We start from the raw sequence: 20,517 nt of genomic DNA on the forward strand, positions 1-20,517 counted from the left end.
TTGCGCACGGCTTGGAGGAACTGCATTGCAAATAATAATATTCCTTTTTTCTGTGATTTTACTGAAATTTTTCTTTAAGGGAAGTGGAACGAAATAGTTACTTCAATTAAATAAAAATTTTATGTAAAATTGCTTTTGAAATCAAAACTATTATTGGGGGCACTTGTTGAAAATTAATTACAATAAATAAACCTTACATTATCCGATGATTATCTTAATTAATAATATACCTCATTCAGCCTCTTGACCAGAATGCCGACAGACTACATCACACAACCGCACTGGGCTGCTACTACTGACCGACCGCTCTGCATGACGACTACTAGCGTACTGCTCTACATGACGACTACTACTGTACTGCCCGCCACTGAACAGAGCTACTGCTCGCAACGACTACTGACAGAGTACTCTCTGCATAGCGACAACTAGCGAACTGCTCGCAACACTCGCGCAGTCAAGCGCATACTCTCTGGTCAGAGACGCTGCAATGCCTCGCCATCGCTGCTACGTTACATACGTGTTTCAAGTTCTAAAACTGCCGAAACCATGGTCAAATTTTAATAACCGTGTATTTTACAACTGGTGTCTGTTATTTCCAGTTCTTTGAAGATCTCGCATGAGGAGTTGTTGAAGCACAACCATGTTTAAAATCTTAAAATATTTTTTCTCTTATTTTCGAATAAAAAATTTAACATAGCGCCGCTCAAAGGCCACATCACCAATAATGTTAAATTAGTTGACAGTAGAAACGAAGGGTTAAGAAAATTGTTCGTCAAGGTGATGACTGATGATCATTCCAGTGATGAGAATGGCAGGGCGACGTGCTGTACCACGTTTCCGCGTTTCGCGGTCCCCTCTGGAGAGGGCGCCAGTAGTGGTGATAAGGGCGCGTATAAAGGCAGCGCATGTGGGCGGCGTGTGCCTGTCCGGTGGACGCCACCATGCTCGCCCCACAGCCGTGGCTGCCTCTGCTGCTGCTGCTGCTGCCGCCGCTGCTGTTGGCATCTACCGTCGCGCCGACATCGTCCACCTCGTATCGTGGGTAAGTCTTCCACTCACCTAGCGTTCTGCCACTATAGCAACTGCTTGTGTATAAACCCTCGTCGAATCGCTGTACGGTGCTCAATGCAGGGATTCTTTCTCCGCGACATGTTAACCTTTCATCTCATACCATTCATGGATTGAGCACGTGGAGCACTACTACATTCATGATGGTTTAGAAGGATAAATGTAAATGAGCGTTTGGCGTCATTGGCCGGGAGGCTCCCTGCGGGGCAGGTCTGGCCACCTTCGTGCAGGACTTATTACATTCGACGCCACATTGGGCGACCTGCGCGCCGGATGGAGATGAAATGATGATGAAGATGGCACAACACCCAGTCCCTGAGCGGAGAAAATCCCCGACCCAGCCGGGAATCGGACCCGAGCCCGTAGGACGGTAATCCGTCACGATGACCACTCAACTATAAGGGCGGACGTTTAGAAGGGTTAGTAAATACCACTAGACCCTCATCTCCCTGAATCTTTAAACAATCGAACTCTCTTCTATAAAACAACTCCAGACGTCTGAATACTTTACAAGTGAGTTAATGTGTTACGTGTTTGACGTTAAGCAAGTAAGCGAGAAAATGTTTAGAAAGGGTTTGAAATTATGTTTAACCTCGTCGAGTCGCTATAGGACGCTTTTCGCCGCAACATGTTAAGATTTCATGGGTTGAGCTCGTGAAGCACTGCGACCCGCACGGCGATTTATAAGTGTTAGTAAATAACACTAAATCCCTCAATCCCAGATTATGTAAAGAATCGAACTGCCATGTGTAAAACAGCTCCAAAAGTCTGGCTATGTTAATGTGTTAAATATTTGTCGTTAAGCATGTAAGCCAGAAAAAATTTAGAAACGGTTCAAAATTATGTTTAAAATTTGCTGGAAGACGTTACGTGCGCCGGCTATTAACACATCGGATGAGTACAGTCTGTGCTTCGTTTTAAGCAAAAGTTAGCTTTTTAACGGATCTCAATGGCCTGAACTATGTGCCGTACAATGATGTACTTTTGCAGGTACATTCAGTGGTATACGAGGATCCAGTTTGCAAAATGTACTGCGAATAAAGCTGATAGTGAAGAAGCAACAAATTAAAACTTAAGGCCTGATGCTCTAGTTGTACTGCATGAACAGTGAAAATTTGGTACTTAATAAACTATTTTACTCTCATCATTTTGTGGGCAGGTTGTTAGTGGGGAAAAATTTCGTAAAGGTTTGAAGGTGCGCGGGATTAGCCGAGCGGTCTAAGGCGCTGCAGTCATGGACTGTGCGGCTGGTCCCGGCGGACGTTCGAGTCCTCCCTCGGGCATGGGTGGGTGTGTTTGTCCTTAGCATAATTTGGGTTAAGTAGTGTGTAAGCTTAGAGACTGATGACCTTAGCAGTTAAGTCCCATAAGATTTCACACACGTTTGAACAAAGGTTTGAAATTACGCGAAAAGTTTCGTGGAAATCGTTCTCATCCTCAGATAGTGAATGAATGTAATCTGGGTAATTTGCGCCCCGTGAGCTACGGTACCTCAACACATACAGGAGGTTGTGTATTCCCAGTACAAATATCTAGAACTTGTACGTGGGAGTGAGTAGATAATGTTTTGAATAGGAACTCACGTCCGGAAATGCAACGTTTCCCTTCTGTGAGGATTTCAATTGAGAATCTGAATCATCCAATTCCGCTTGAGGAATTGAATTAGGCGTGACGCATTACAGTTACAAGGGGTACTCGGAAAGTAATTTCTGAGCGGCTGCGAAATAGAAACCACTGTGAAAATCAAAAATGTTTTATTTGCAACAGTTAGCTACAAATTTCAGCTACATAGTCGCCGCTCCGACTTCGACATTCGTCGCAGCGCTGTACTAACATTCCAGTACCCTCGTCTTAGAAGGCCGCCGCCAGTGCTTTCCGCCAATTCTCTACCCTGGCCTACAGCTCGCTGCCTGTGCCAAAATGTTGTCTTCATAGCCATATGTTCATGTGAGCAGGGATGAAACTCAGAGGGAGACATCACGGGCTGTATTATGGACGATCCAATACTTCCCATCGAAAACTCTGCAGGAGCATCTTCATTGTCCCTGAGAAATGCGGCTGAAAACTGTCTTGAAGAAGGAAACGCATAACTCTTATGATATGAAGGCTGCATAGGTTCAGGTGAAATTTCTCACCAGGCTCTCACACTTGGTGGGCGATATTATTTTCTAGCCGTGTTCACTGTGCGCTCGGAGCTGAAAAGAACGACGTGGCGTGATCGACATGCGTGTTAGAGATATTACTCAATACATCTGTGCAAAGCTTCATGGATTTTCACAGTAGTTTCCATTTCGTGACCGAATAGCCCATATATTAGGTGACAGTTCGAAAAAAAAAAAAAAAAAAAAACATAGCGAAGCATCATTTCATCACTTAACGTTTGTTTGCACTAACACTGGAACATCGTGTTCTGTGCGTACAGTATGCTTCGTTCTTTCTGTTTTGGAATAAGGTAAACGTATAATGTTTAGGTGTTAATACAAAAAAAAAACATCCTTAAGGATACAGGGTACTTCTCTGGCTCAATATTATGTAAAAATCAACACCTATTTCTTTCAGGCACTGTTTGTAATATATATGTTTTACAGATTTTTTGTTGATCTTAGGTAATGCAGCACACTTTCTACACAAATTAGAAGTATTTTGAATATTTTTGAACCTGCTTAGGGTCATTTAAAAATTACAAAGAAATTGGTGAATTTTTTTTCCAAAATGCTTCCTCAAATTGAGGTACCGTTTAATCCAATGTTATACATTTGAAGGAGAGCAAATTTTTACCAGATATGCATAACACGATGGCTTAGGTACTAGACCTATTTAATTCCACCTGTTATGTACATTACAAGGATAAAAAATATCACATCTTACATTTTAATAATTTTTTCCTAATAAAAATGTTATTTTTTCTACAATTTAGTTGATTCTGCAATAAAGCTTAGGTCTACTACATAAGTATGGACTATTGCAAGCTACAGAAAAAAATTAGAGCAATGCTTTATAAACTTTAGGAAATATTTGTGCCTGAATTCTGAAAAATACAACTTGCGGGAAATTACGAATGACGATATGAGTCCAATTAAAGTGTGCCTCAGAACATTCCTGAAGCATAGTCTTCATCCTGCAGCATTTCTTCCTTTTGGCATACCTTTTAGCACTTCTTGCTTCTTTGGTAACTTGAAGAACGAATCTTTCAGCTTCATGCACCCATTGCCTGTCACACACAAGCAAGTGATCTTACATATTAGAGACACATTTTATGCCTAAATTTCTCAGGATTTCCAACCATCCTATCACTTCATCATTGAAACATATGACTGCATCTAGTACACCAACTTTTGATGTATTTAGTCCTGGGTAATCTTTTCCATATGTATTCTGAGTACCCCCTGAAGACATTTACTAAGCAAAACAGGGTCACTCAGGTGTCTAAAAATTGGTTTTATTTCATTCATAACATTCCCAGGCACCATGTTTTGAGGCATCAAGGGATCACAAATTTAGCATTGGAGGGCAGCGTGGAGGGCAAAAATCGTAGAGGGAGACCAAGAGATCAATACACTAAGCAGATTCAGAAGGATGTGGGTTGCAGTAGGTACTGGGAGATGAAGAAGCTTGCACAGGATAGAGTAGCATGGAGAGCTGCATCAAACCAGTCTCAGGACTGAAGACCACAACAACAACAACAACATTCCCAGGAAGTGAATGCTTATGATGGTATATTTGACCACTTTCTTTTGCTTTTTGGTAACCACGCCAAGAATCTGCTCCTTTACGGCGAAGTCCCTGAACAGGGTGGTCATCTGTGGACAACTTAGGAGAGTAGGTGGCCCGTACAGCTTTCCTCATTGCTGTAACACCATTCAGAGGTGCAGTTTGTCTAATGGCCAGTCCATAATAACTCTGAAGAAGGTCTATTTGAGTTTCTGTCAATCTGCCTCGGCCAGACAGAGATTTTCCATCAGAGAGCAACTTTCCTTTCATTTCTCGTCGTCGCTTCCTTAATCTAGCACCCATCCTCTTTTGCACATGTCTACAACACTCCAGGTTTGTTACCAAGCTATCACCATAACCACTGAACTCATTAATTTTACTGAAACCTTTAGAGTTCCCATCGCCTAGCTACTTCATATATCTAATGTTATAAACGGGCACCGACCTCTGAAATATTTTTAGAGCTCCACTCTAACCACCATAAATTCTTAGAACACTGATGTTCAATGTGTCCTTCAGTGTTACCATGGCAGGTGTGGCAGTGCTTAGATAAGCACTCAACATCAACAACTTTTCCATTCTCCAGGGAAGTAGCACATACAACACCATTCAAGGAACTATGTCCTCGACGTTGAAATGTCCCATCAAGTGCAACAACAATGTCCCTGGTTCCACTAATATTTACAATTTCTTCTACGGCACGTTTCATAGATGCTTCAGACACAACCGTCAAGGCATCTAAAACTATTTTTATGTACTTGCTGTACCTACTGGGAGGAGGAGGAAGGTCCATCATACCACAAAAAGTTTGAGCAGCCTTTTTTCCTTTCCTATTGCACGCACTGCATATACTAACTTCAAATTCACATCATATGAATTACGCACAATGTTCAAAGTCATTTTCGAGGTAGATTTATTGCAGGATCTACACAGAACAACTAATTTTGACACTAAACCCTTCCTGCTACTTTGTTGTTCAGTTATTTCCGGTAATTTCCAGACAGCCTACACCATCACGTTGTTTACATTTCGCCACTTCCTTTCTCAAAGAAGATAAGATACCCACAACAACAACAACAAATCCACTACAAACAGCGTCATTATTAACACAAAAATTTGAATCACCAGGAGGCATGCGTTGTGGGAGTTTCTTCCCTGAATAACAGATACATAGGTTACTTTCAACAGTGTGGCTTGCTTTGTGTGTGAACTGGTTACCACGGAATTTCCTTTTATTGAATTTATTGATGCGTGGCATAGTTCGTATTTATTGCACACTGAAGGATATGTACTTCGTCAAACATATGTAGCTCTTGGGCAACAAACATTCAGTAACACGTGAACAAACTGCTTCAGCGAAACAAAAGTAAATACTAGCAAAGATAATCATTTACAGACACAAGAAACCTGCACTGTTACCAACATATGCAATGTGTCATACGTATAATCGCTGGAAACAGAAAGTTCACAGTTCTTTTCGAAGTAATACTGGTTTCTGTAACAGAAATAAAGGGGGCGTGGCGGCATACATGACTGTAACTTTACTATAGAATTTAATAAAGTCATAAAAATTTCGATTTTTCCACCATTTATAAGTACCCGGTATCCTTAAGTGATAAATAGGTGTTTCGATATGTTTCCTTTCGAATTGTTACCTAATAATTATACCGCATCACGCCTAATTCATTTCTTCAAGCGGAAGTGTATGAGTTACGCTTCTGAACTGAAACCGTCCGAGATCGGTAAGTTCCCAGACATGTGTTCCTATTCAAAATATTCTGTGCTTACTCCCCTCTACAAGTTCTAGAAGATCATGATGGGAATTCCCAAACACCCCGTGTATGCATTATCTAACTTCACTGCTTGACTTACCGTATTAAACATTTAACATTAGATTACACCATTTAATGAATAGATTACAACAGCATCTTAAACTTTAAAATTCGGTCAAAATTTACATTATATATTGAAAATGAAATTTTTATTGTCCCTAGAAGCCGTTAGATAGGTAGCCTGCAACTGGGACGGTACTTAATGAACCAGTGTTACCCATTTAGTAATATAGCTTTTATTAGATGGTAGTGTGGACTAATTCAGATGAAACATTCCACATCACATGTATCAAATTCTTATTGATTACAGAGACACATCTGTTAGGATGTAACTTGAACACGCACACCCAGAGTGCGCTAATCTTTATGTTCAAAGTAGATTTTCATAAATTCTATCTCCGACATGAATGCACTTTCGAATATTTTTGACGTCACCACGTGTAGTTCATCTCTGGCCTTCTTAGTGTAATTTTTTTGTGAGGTAAGCACTGTTCATATTCCGAACGATCACTTCGTCTATTGTGTTTGCTCTTCCTTTTTTGACTCACCAACTATTCCTGCAGGCAAAGTCTGAATAGGTAAGGTACAGCGTCCTCGGTGGCCAAGAAACGTGACCATTTCTTCCGATCCATCTTCCGGGAAATGTTAGGTTTAGATGATGTGGCACCCGACGACTAGACTGTGCAGGGGCTGCGTCAAGAACATATCTATCTTTGTAGCAATAGGAACCTCTGCCAATAATGCATGAAGCTCGTTTTCAAGAAGCCTAGATAAAGGGGTCTGTTGTGTCTAGACAAGACAGCCTAGACACAATGAGAGGAAGCCGAAAGGCACGCGCTTAAACTCACGCAGGCTGGCGTGAGGTCTGAAACAGGATACGTAACGAATGCTATAAAGAAAAGTACGTAGCTTCTGGAATACTTAATTTTAATCCATAATTGTATAACATCGCTCTTGATGATACAGTATTATCATCTCAATATAACTTGGTGATGGCGCCTTGCTAGGTCGTAGCAATTGACTTAGCTGAAGGCTATGCTAACTATCTTCTCGGCAAATGAGAGAGATTTCGTCAGTGTAGCATCGCTAGCAAAGTCCGCTGTACAACTGGGGCGAGTGCCAGTAAGTCTCTCTAGACCTGCCGTGTGGTGGCGCTCGGTCTGCTATCACTGACAGTGGCGACACGCGGGTCCGACGTATACTGACGGACCGCGGCTGATTTAAAGGCTACCACCTAGCAAGTGTGGTGTCTGGCGGTGACACCACAGGGTCCCTGTAAGACAACGTGGGAACCTGAAAAACCCAGTAAACCGATTATCTTTCATACGACGCCATACATTTACAGAAAAGCATTCTTGAAATTATGTCTTCACATTCGTCAGACCACCAATGTGAGTTACGTGTGCGCTGATACCGTTCACGAGTGAAAGTGGATTCATCAGCAAACGCCATTAACGGGAGCACATGGCGACTTCCAATTAACCAGCGACAACATTCCAACGGTCTACATTCATCTTCTTGTCGGAGGTGTTGAATCCGCTCTAAATGATAAGCATAGAGACCGTACGTATGTGATTTCTGCCACATTCTTATACGTGAATCACTGATAAGTGCAGAAATTGTGAGTGTGCTTGTTGAAGGACTACGTTGTACCGAATAAATCATGTCTCCTATTCCATCCACACACTGTTCATTTGCACGTGCAGGTAAAATACGACCCCTGGGCACAGCACGAGTCACATAATTTAGTGCAGACAAGAGTAACAACACTTGAAGCTGGTACTGTGCGATTAGGAAATCATCTACCTCATTCTCTACAGCCAGAAGCTACGCTCCAATTACAAAACTCGTACACTAATAATATATTGACATACTCACCATTTGTAAGTAAGTGCGGCATGCGTATACAGGGTAGAAACTATAATATTTGAGAATAAGTAACAATCACAACCGCAGTTGAAAGTTCACGCCGTAAATTTCGTAATGAAAATGACAATCACTAAAAAAGAAAAAACCCCATAGCCAACACCCAAAATGAAAATTTATCTCTGTGACCAATAAAAATTGGACTCATGCTAAACGGAATGTTTAATTCAAATTAGTCTATACCACCACCGCGTAAAATACAATGTTTACTATTCCTCCTCAAACAGCTTGTTACGAGTGATGCGTCTACGGGTATATTTCTACATTTTTTTATGAGTCATCAGCTTTCTGACTGGTTTGATACGGCCACGGATTCCTTCAATGTGCCAACCTCTTCAACATAGAGTAGTGCTTGCAACCTACGTCCTCAGTTATTTGCTGGATGTATTCCAATCTCTGTTTTCCTCCACAGTTTTTACCCTCTGCAGCTCCATCTAGTACCATGGAAGTTATTTCGTGTGTTAGATGATGTCCTGTCATCCTGTCCCTTCCTGTCAGTGTTTCCCACATATTCCTCCTCATTCCTTACGTTGTCAGTCCACCCAATTTTCAATATCTTCTGCAGCAATACATCTCAACTGCTCCGATTCCCTTCTCTTTCCCACAATCCGTGTTTCACTACCATATAATGCTGTTCTCCAAACGTACATTCCCAGAAATTTCTTCCTCAAATTGAGGCCTATGTTTTTTTATACTAGTAGGCTTCCCTCGGCCACGAACGTTCTTCCTAGCAGTGCTAGTCTACTTTTTATGTCCTCCTCGCTCCGTCCGGCAAGGATTATTTTGCTGCTTAGGTAGCAGAATTCCTTCATCTGCTTCGTGATCACCAATCCTGATGTTAAATTTATCGCTGTTTTCATTTCTTCTGCTTTTCATTACTTTCGTGTTTCTTCGATTTACTCTCAACTACTGGCCAAAAACAATTTCTTGGAATTTCCTTGTAGAATATCTTGGAATCTCTGCCAGTCCAGAGAGCTTGTCATGTCTGTGAGACTTTCTCTCAAATGAGAAAAACCTGCAATCTTCCAGCTTTAGGTCTTTCCGTACCCCCGATTTCTGTTAATCCAAGCTGACGCTGTCTTTGACAGTGTCTCAATACATATTGTACGAGCAACTTATCGGTACCTTATAGATAAATCACAATTTCTCATTACCTAGCAAAGCAACGATAATTAACCCTTAATGTGCCCAGAACTGAAATACGTGATATCTTCAGTTTACATCAAGTGTTCGTCCGAGAAAACAATACGAAAACGGATGCTGAAAAATGTTGAAGAGTGAAGAAATATCAGTGACTTCAAGAAATCACGAATGGGTTCGAGGAGCATTCAGCTTTGCATCCACTCGTCTAGCTAATATGAACGACGTACTTGCGCTTAACAAACATCAAGCAGGGTCGGTACAGCTCGTAAATGAGACAAGTGTTGCAATTGCTTCGGTTAAGAGATAGCAGCACAAAAAATTGTTAATAACTTTTTGAAAGAATTAATAAGTGGTTCTCTGCAAATGCATTCACTCTTGCGATTGCATTCTTTCTCGGCGTATTCCACTGATGAATTCTTCTCGGGTTATCAGCCGAGTGGTGGCGTCGTCTTGTCGCAACGTATCAATGAGTTTCGTACCCATCATCTTCTGGCGAAGTCTGTACGAAACGCATTGAAACGTTGCGACAAGACGACGCCACCACTTTGCTGATAACCAGAGAAGAATTCATCAGCATTCACTCTTTATTTAAAAAGGCACTGTCAATTCGCTTCTACACAACTAATAGAATAACACTAGTAATTTGTGTAGCACATGAACAGCCAGTGAATAACATGAAATGTTCCATATTTTGTGAGTATTCATGTAGATGAAACGTTTCACTGGGTTTCTCAAACTTTTTACGTTCGTGTTTTTTTATCTCTTGCTTATTTAGTTGTTTGAAAAGCAAACCATTCAACATGTTAACGTATCTTATATTTTACACGCATTAATGCCTTATGGTAAAAAGCGGTGGTTGCACAGAAGCGGGCAATGAGAATACTCTGTGGTGTCCACCCAAAGGCACATTGCTAAGTGTGCCCCGTACCAGTCCTCCCACCATCGCAGAATCCAAGGCAGTTCCGAGAATCGAGCAGAGACGCGCTGACTATTCAGCTATCGGGATGAACCCAGCAAAAGGTAATGCCCCTCTCTAACGCGTCTCTGGTGGTTAGGACTGTGCGTTAGTCGTCATGAGACATTCCTAAAGTATCACGTGCATGTAAGATAAAGCAATCATCAAATCGAAGTTTAGTTTAAATATCCCACTACTTTATTCGGTATGGTGCCATAGCCAATTTTTTTTAACTGGCTTTTGAGGCATGCTCATACAACCTTTGCAACAGTGGAATGTCCATTATAACGATACTAACGTGAGAAGAACACCAGTCCCTAAGCGGCAAAAATCCCGGAGTCGCCGGGAATCGAACCAACACCCGGTTGGTCAGCAATCTACTGCGCTTAACGCGCAGCTACCGAGGCGTACTTCTGATCGGAGTTGGTATGCCCTTGAATCGACCTTTCAAACGTGCTATTCAGCCAATTACGCGCGGACTTACACGTGGACTGGAAAACATTGTACAACGTGCATTTTTCAAGCAAGGAAGATTGACACATAGTCAGCACAAATGCAGCCAATAATGTTCTCGTAAAACAAAACTAATTCTTTATTCACACGAATTAATGAGTGCTATCGACAGTGGATCTCAAATTGATTCTATGTTTCCAGGTTTCCAGAAGGCTTTTGACACCGTCCCTCTCAAACGACTTCTACATCTACATCTACATGCATACTCTGCAAAGCACATTTAAAGGCCTGGAAGAGGGTCCATCGAACTACTTTCACAATTCTCTATTATCCCAGTCTCGTACAGCGCGCGAAAAGAACGAACACATATATTTTCCGTACGAGCTCTGATTTCCCTTATTTTATCGTGGTGATCTTTTCTCCTTATGTAGGTCGGCGTCAAACAAAATAGTTTTGCATTCGGAGATGAGAGTTGATGATTGGAATTTCGTGAGAAGATTCCTACGCAACGAAAAAGTCTTTGTTTTAATTATGTCCATCCCAAATCCTGTATCATTTCAGTCACACTCTCTCCCCTATTTCACGATAATACAAAACTTGCTGCCCTTCTTTGAACTTTTTAGATGTACTCCGTCAATCCGATGTGGTAAGGATACCACACTGCGCAGCAGTATTCTAAAACAAGACAGAGACGCGTAGTGTAGGCGGTCTCCTTAGTAGATCTGTTACATTTTCGAAGCGTCTTGCCAATAAAACGCAGTCTTTGCTTAGCCTTTCTCACAACATTTTCTATTTCTTCCTTCCAATTTAAGCTGGTCGTAATTGTAATACCTAGGTATTTAGTTGAAAATACGGCTTTTAGATTTGACTGATCTATCGTAAAATCGAAGTTTAGATTCCTTTTAGCACTCATGTCGATGACCTCACACTTTTCGTTATTTAGGGTCAATTGCCAATTTTCGCACCATACAGATATCTTTTCTAATTCGTTTTGCGATTTGTTTTAATCTTCTGATGACTTTGCTAGTCGATAAACGACAGTGTAATCTGCAATCAATCTAAGACGGCTGCTCATGCTCAGATTGTCTCCCAAATCGTTTATACAGACAAGGAAGAGCAAAAGGCCTAAAACACATCATCTAATCAAATTCCGTCGCTATGAAGTATCGTTGCAGTTGTGCGACAGGATTCGTGATTTCCTGTCGGAAACATCACAGTTCGTAGTAATTAACGGAAAGTCATCGAGTAAAACAGGAATGATGGTTGGGTGTCCTCCAAGTAATTGTTACGAGACCTCTGCTATTCCTAACCGAAGTATATCAACGATTTAGGAGACAATCTGAGCAGCCGTCTTAGATTATTTGCAGATGATGTTGTCATTTACCGTCTAGTAGTCATTAGAAGTCGAAACCAATTTCAAAATGATTTAGACAAGATATCTGTATGATGCAAAAAGTGGCCATTGGCTCTGATTATTAAAAGCATAAGACCATTTACATGAATACTAAAAAAAAACGTTCGTTAAATTTCGGTTACACGATAAATCATTCAAATCTGAAATCTGTCAGTTCAACTAAATACCTAAGGCATACAATTACAAAAACACCTGAGTCGAAACAAGGCCCCGGGAGTAGACAACGTTCCATTAGAACTACTGACAGCCTTGGGAGAGCCAGTCCTGACAAAACTCTACTATCTGGTGAGCAAGATATATGAGACAGGCGAAATACCCTCAGACTTCAAGAAGAATATAATAATTCCAATCCCAAAGAAAGCAGGTGTTGACAGATGCGAAAATTACAGAATTATCAGTTCAATAAGTCACAGCTGCAAAATACTAACGCGAATTCTTTACAGACGAATGGAAAAACTAGTAGAAGCCGACCTTGGGGAAGATCAGTTTGGATTACGCAGAAATATTGGAACACGTAAGGCAATACTGACCCTACGACTTATCTTAGAAGAAAGATTAAGGAAAGGCAAACCTACGTTTCTAGCATTTGTAGGCTTGGAGAAAGCTTTTGACAATGTTGACTGGAATACTCTCTTTCAAATTCAGAAGGTGGGAGGGGTAAAATACAGGGAGCGAAAGGCTATTTACAATTTGTACAGAAACCAGATGGCAGTTATAAGAGTCGAGGGGCATGATAGGGAAGCAGTGATTGGGAAGGGAGTGAGACAGGGTTGTAGCCTCTCCCCGATGCTATTCAGTCTGTATATTGAGCAAGCAGTGAAGGAAACAAAAGAAAAATTAGGAGTAGGTATTGAAATCCATGGAGAAGAAATAAAAACTTTGAGGTTCGCCGATGTTACTGTAATTCTGTCAGAGACAGCAAAGGACTTGGAACAGCAGTTGAAAGGAATGGACAGTGTCTTGAATGGAGGATATAAGATGTACATCAACAAAAGCAAAACGAGGATAATGGAATGTAGTCGAATTAAGTCGGGCGATGCTGAGGGAATTAGATTAGGAAATGAGACACTTAAAGTAGTAAAGGAGTTTTGCTATTTGGGGAGCAAAATAACAGATGATGGTCGAAGTAGAGAGGATATAAAATGTAGACTGGCAACGGCAAGGAAAGCGTTTCTGAAGAAGAGAAATTTGTTAACATCGAGTATAGATTTAAGTGTCAGGAAGTCTTTTCTCAAAGTATGTGTATGGAGTGTAGTCATGTATGGAAGTGAAACATGGACGATAAATAGTTTGGGGAAGAAGAGAATAGAAGCTTACGAAATGTGGTGCTACAGCAGAATGCTGAAGATTAGATGGGTAGAACACGTAACTAATGAGGAGGTATTGAATAAAATTGGGGAGAAGAGAAATTTGTGGCGCAACTTGACTATCGGTTGGTAGGACATGTTCCGAGGCATTTCGAGATCACCAATTTAGTAATGGAGGACAGCGTGGAGGGTAAAAATCGAGAGGGAGACCAAGAGATGAGTACACTAAGTAGATTCAGACAGTCCTTCTTCCCGCGAACCATACGCGACTGGAACAAGAAAGGGAGGTAATGACAGTGGCACGTAAAGTGCCCTCCGCCACACACCGTTGGGTGGCTTACGGAGTATAAATGTAGATGTAGATGTAGATTCATAGGGATGTAGGTTGCAGTAGGTACTGGGAGACGAAGAAGCTTGCACAGGATAGAGTAGCACGGAGAGCTGTATCAAACCAGGTTCTGGACTGAAGACCACATAAACAATACTTTATTTTACTCTTATTACAATAAACTTTCACGTCTATTTCAAACGTGCTCCACTGCGTTATTCCATTCTGTTGTTCATTTTTTCTGCACTAGTGGTGCACTGTCATCAGCAAACCGAAGGCTCTCTGGACATTTTCCTTCATTAAACACTACCGGAGAAAAATGACGCTGCCCAGATATTTACTTATAGTCGTGCGCCTACGACCGTACATCACAGCATCTGGCTTTGTTTTTAATGCGGTCCACGAGAAATACGGGCCCAACAACAAACTTGAGACGTTACACTAGTCGGCTTGTCCGCCACACGTCACGAACATTCGGCTCGGTGCAGGGCCCATGGGAAATCTATACAGAATTGAAAATGTACACACTAAAGGTCTTAAATTTGCTGTGTGCTATCGAGAACTTGCGCGCATTTAAACGAGCAAAAAATGGTTCATATGGCTCTGAGCACTATGGGACTTAACATCTGAAGTCATCCGTAGCCTAGAACTTAGAACTACTTAAACGTAACTCACCTAAGGACATCACAAACATCCATGCCCGAGGCAGGATTCGAACCTGCGACCGTAGAGGCTGCGCAGTTCCAGACTGAAGCGCCTAGAACCGCTCGGACACACCGGCCGGCCTTTAAACGAGCAATCAAGAATTATTAAACTCGTCTGAAGTACACGGAAGCGCTACAGGACCTGGTATATGCAGGCGTATTCCCATACAGATAGGCACAATATGGTGCTGCGGTCGCAACGCCTATAGAAGACAACAATTACCTGGCACAGTTGTCGGATCGCTTACTGCTGCTACAATGGGAGGTTATCAAGATTTAAGTGAGCCTGGTGTTATAGTCGGCGCACGAACGATGGGATACAACATCTCCGAGGTAGCGATGAAATGGGAATTTTCCCAAACTACCATTTCACGAGTGTACCGTTAAAACCAGGTATTTGGAAAGACGTCAAATCTTCAACATCCCTGTGGCTGGAAAAAGATCCTGCAAGACCAGCGACGACTGAAGAGAATCGCTCAACGTGACATAAGTGAAACCTTTCCGAAAATTGCTGCAAATTTCAATGTTGGACCATTAACAAGCGTCAGAGTGCGAACCATTCAACGGAACATCATCGATATTGCCTTTCGGAGCCGAAGGCCGACTGGTGTACCCTTGATGATTGCACGACACAAAGCTTTAAGCCACACCTGGGCCCATTAACACCGATGTTGGACTTAGATGACTGGAAACATGTTCCCTGGTCAGACGAGTCTGGTTCCAGATTGTATCGAGTGGACGGACGTGTACGGGTATGTAGATAACCTCATGAATCCATGGACCCTGCATGTCAGCAAGGAACTGTTCAAACTGGTGGAGTCTCTGTAATGGTGTAGTGCGCCTGCAATTGTAGTGATATGAGACCCCTACATACGACTCTACAGGTGACACGTACTTAAGCATCCTGTTTGATCACTTGCATCCATTCATGTGCATTGTACATTCCGACGGACTTGGGCAATTGCTGCAGGACCATGCGACACCCCATACGTCCATAATTGCAATAGAGTGGCTCCAGGAGCACTCTTCTGAGTTTAAACACTTCCGCTGGAACCCAAACTACCCAGACATGAACATTATTGAGCATACCTGGGATGTACTGCAACGTGCTTTTCAGAAGAGATCTCCACCCCCTCGTGCTCTTATGGATTTATGGGGAGCCCTTCAAGATCCATGTTGTCAATGGTCTCCAGCACCGCTTGAGAAGTTAGTCGAGTCCATGCCACGTCGTGTTGCGGCACTTCTGCGTGCTAGCGGGGGCCCTACACGATAGTAGGCACGTGTACCAGTTTCTTTGGCTCTTCAGCGTAGTTACTCACTCCCCGCCGGAGACGGCTGCTGGCATTCGTAAGACCTGCTGTGTCGCGTGCTGTGACGTACGCTCGTCGGTTTAATGATTATGGCCTCATAGCTCCTGAACTATGTGTCGTACAATTATATAATTTTGTAGGTACATTCTGTGACATATGTGGGTACTTACTGCAAAATGTGTTTCGAATAGAGTTAGTAGCAAATAAGTAATTCAAACGTCATGCATGATGCGGCAGTTTTTCACGCTTCGCGTTGTTTATGACGCCATGTATTCCGTACATGTGATGGACAATGATTAATTTTGCCCTTACATCGAGTGATTATATGTGCATATTGTCTCTAAAATGAGTCGTGAATGCATTTAGTAATAAATAAGTAGTAAATTATAACGCCATGCCTCATGCAGTACTTGTGCTATACGAACAGCGGAAAAGCAGTAAACGATAAATATTTTTCCTTTCATTATTTTGAATATGTTTTGAGCGAGGATAAATTTCATAAAGGTTTGAAGTTCTGCATAAAGTTTGTTGAAAGTCACTAAATGTTCTCATTCTCAAATACTGGATGAATAAAGTCTGAGAATTCACGTGTCACGGGCTACGCTTCTTTATCACCCCCACCCCTATGATAGGTAGTTCTTACCCCACAGCGATTGTCGTCTGACATTAAGATATGAGGTTTGGTTGAAATCGGTCCAGCGGTTTAAGTGGAGACGTGGAACAGACACACACACACACACACACACACACACACACACACACACATACATACATACTTACATACATTTTCATAATATATGTGTATACCTCTTAGCTTTTTCGGTTTAAAGATGCGTAAGACTGCTGAAATAAGTTTTGGTGGTGTGGAATCTCTTCACCTGATTATTCACAGCTTCTGTTATGGTCTGGAGTCCAAAGACTGGTTTGTTGCAGCTCTCAACGCTATTCGATGCTGTGCAAGCCTCTTCTGCGCATGCGTACTGCATTCTACATCCTCTTGATCCTGCTTACTACATTCAAGCATTGGCTTTCCCTTACAATTTTTAACCCGAACACTACCCTCGATTACCAGATTGATAGTTTCTTCATGCCTCTGGACGTGTCCTATCAACCGATACCTCTTTTTAGTCAAGTTGAGCCATTAATTCCTCTTTTACCCCAATTTGATTCAGTATCTTCTTGCTAGCTACGTGATCTACGAGTCCAATACTCAACATTCTTCTGTAGCACCAAATTTCAAAAGCTTCTGTTCACATCTCGTCTGAACTGCTTACTGTCCACTTTCCACTCACGCATAAGGCTACACTCTACACAAACACCTTCAGGAAATACTTCCTAACATTTAAATTTATATCTTCACAAATTCTTCTTTTATCAGAAATGTTTTTGTGCTTTATCCTGTCTGAATGTTATATCGCCTTCATATTGGTCAACATTAGTTACTTCGCTGCCTAAATAGCATAACTCATTTACTACTTTTAGTGTATCGTTTCCAAATACTTTCAAAATCACTTGACTTAATTTAACTGCACTCTATTACTCTTGTTTTACTTTTTTTCATTACCCTTGTTTTACTTTTGTTGATATTCATATTAAAACCTTTTTTAAGACACTATCCTTTGCATGAAAATGCTCTTCCAAATCCTTTGCTGTGTCTAATATAAATACACTGGCCAGCCAAAACATTATTGTCACCGACCTCCTATCGACATAAGCTCGTAAAGGCGATAGCAGCGCCACCTAGCGAGGAATGACTGCTAGTCAGACACACGCACGGTGTGTATAAGCGTGTTGTGCGTGTGTAAAATGGGGAAGGTCCGCGATCTATCTGAGGCTGACCGAGAGCGCATTATGCTGGCCTGGAGGCTCTGCACGAGCATTTCGAAAACTGCACGACTGTCGGGTGTTCGAGGAGTGCTTTGGTGAGCGTCTTCAACACGTGGTGAAACCAAAGTGAAACCACATCCAGACGTGGTGGGGTTCAACGACCACCCTCAATACGGATCTCGGATGTCGTAGGCCGGGCAGAATTGTAAAAAAAGGACAGGTGGTGAACTGTGGCGTAACTACCATCTGACTTTAATGATGGGCAGAGTACAAGTGTGTCTGAACACACAGTCCACCAAACACTCCTAATAATGGACCTCCGCAGCCGACGACCCATGCATGTCCAAATATTAACACCACGACATCGGCAACTACGATTGAAATGGGCACGTGACCATCGGCACTGGACGTTGGTGCAGTGGCAGAGCGCTGCATGATCTGATGAATCCCGATACCTTCTTCATCATGCCTGTGGAGGGCGCGAATACGTCATCTTCAAGGAGAATAGGTCCTTGACACCTGTACTGCGGGACGGAGACAAGCTGGCGGTGTCTCCATTACGCTCTGAGGCACATTCAAGTGGGCATCCATGGGTCCAGTGGAGCTTGTGCAAGGCACCATGATGGCCAAGGGGTATCGTACACTGATTGCAGAACACGTACATCCCTTCATGACGATATTTCCCGACGGCTGTGGCATTTTTCAGCAAGATAATGTGCCATTTCAAAAGGCCAGGAGTGTAATGGCAAGGTTCGAGGAACAGAGTGGCGTGTACCATTTATTGTGCGGGCCCCCCAACTCACCAGATCTGATCCCGATCGAACACTGAACATGAGGTCAGGGCTCATCATCTCCCTCCCCGGAATTTATGGGAATTAGGCGACGTGTGTGTGCAGATACGGTGCCAGCTCCCTCCAGCGACCTACCAAGGCCTCACTGCTTCCATGTCACGACACCTCGCCGCTGTTATCCGTGTCAAATGTGTGCGGCCATAATGTTCTGGCTGATCAGTGTAAAACGTCAATGGAAAACCTCAAAGTTTTTTTTTTTTCCTTCTTCTTCTTTCTGAATCCTAATCTCCCATCAGAATTTCTTCTTGCTTTCATTTACTGTTTGTTCAGAATACAGACTGAATAACTTCAGGCATGGATAACAATCCTGCCACTCTTCTTTCTGCCGGCCGGTGTGGCCGAGCGGTTCTAGGCGCTTCACTCTGGAACCGCGCGACCGCTACGGTCGCAGGTTCGAATCCTGCCTCAGGCATGGATGTGTGTGATGTCCTTAGGTTAGTGAGGTTTAAGTAGTTCTAAGTTCTAGGGGACTGATGAACTCAGATGTTAAGTCCCATAGTGCTCAGAGTCATTTGAACCATTTGAACTCTTCTTTCTGACTCATTGCTTAATTTTCATGTTCTCCGACTCTCATAACTACGCTCCGGTTTCTGCAAAAGCTGTAAATAACATTTCGCTCTCTGTATTTTATTCCTACAACTTTTATATTTTCTAAGTGTGTTTTCCAGTCAACATCTTCAAAAGCTTTCGTAAATCTAGAAAAACTATAAACGTAGATTTGCCGTTCTTTACCTGTCTTCTACAGTATGACGCACGAATAGTTACCACATTTCAGCACTGAATAAAAATTGTACATCTAGTTATATTTCATTCAGATTTCCCTCCAACGTGTTTGGTGTGTTTGGTTACATAGAAACGTCGGTAGAGGTCGTGTTGCCGCAATATCGCCAATACCTTGTTTCGCAGTTAGCGCTTCACCGTGGCCGGTCATGGATGTTTATCTGTTCAGCAGTGTGCTCTGTTATTTCTCTCTCCGAGGAAACTCCACATGTCGGGAAAATGCGCGTGTAGCCTGTGACGTGCAATCACCGCAGCCGCCTCCTCTTCGACAATTACGAGTACGAATAAGGGTAATCCATTCAAAGTGCAGGTACGACCACATATAACGATCTAGAACTGCATGTGTTAATAAAAGGCGGAAACCACTCTCTCTCTAGCCGAAAAGGAACACATTGCAATGGCGGGAATCCCCCTCCCCCTCTGCCTTAATGGTAGGATATCGGTCCCGGGAATTACAAGACTTTCGAGAATGTTTTAATTTTACTTTTGAAAGCGGGTAAAAACTGAGAAAAGAAATATTTATATCGTTCGATATAATTACAAATTAACAATTTCCGTTTTTCTCCCTTTACGTGTACTGTAGAGCCTTGCTTTCTGCCAAATTTCATGATTCTGAGTCAAAGGGAAGTAACCTATAGGTTGTAATGAGCGAATTTGCCAGTATAAAATTATGTACTCATAAATGGTCGTATCCTCTGACAGAATTTCTTTAGAAGCTTCATTTTTTTACACCCGCAAACGACTATAGGTCTTAGTATGTGAGCTACAGTTCAACTTGATATATGTATCCGTTCCTGAGAAAACGCGTTTTTAACAGATGGACAGAGAGACAGACAGACAGACTCACAACAAAATGATGCCATAGGAGTTCCACTAACATTCTTCAAAAATAATAATCATAAGACTCA

General features: G+C 42.2%; 1 protein-coding gene across 1 annotated transcript in view; it reads left to right on the forward strand.

The window, feature by feature from the left end:
• The first annotated feature begins 941 nt into the window (after window positions 1-941).
• The window catches only part of LOC124796033 (carboxypeptidase B-like), a 128,044-nt gene continuing 108,468 nt past the window's right edge, over window positions 942-20,517 (forward strand). Inside the window, exon 1 of the mRNA XM_047260118.1 lies at window positions 942-1,042. Within this exon, the coding sequence (XP_047116074.1) occupies window positions 942-1,042 (101 nt within the window). The remainder of the gene's footprint in view (window positions 1,043-20,517) is intronic.

The sequence above is a fragment of the Schistocerca piceifrons genome, chromosome 4 (assembly GCF_021461385.2).
Source record: "Schistocerca piceifrons isolate TAMUIC-IGC-003096 chromosome 4, iqSchPice1.1, whole genome shotgun sequence".
Taxonomy (NCBI): Eukaryota; Metazoa; Arthropoda; class Insecta; order Orthoptera; family Acrididae; genus Schistocerca; species Schistocerca piceifrons.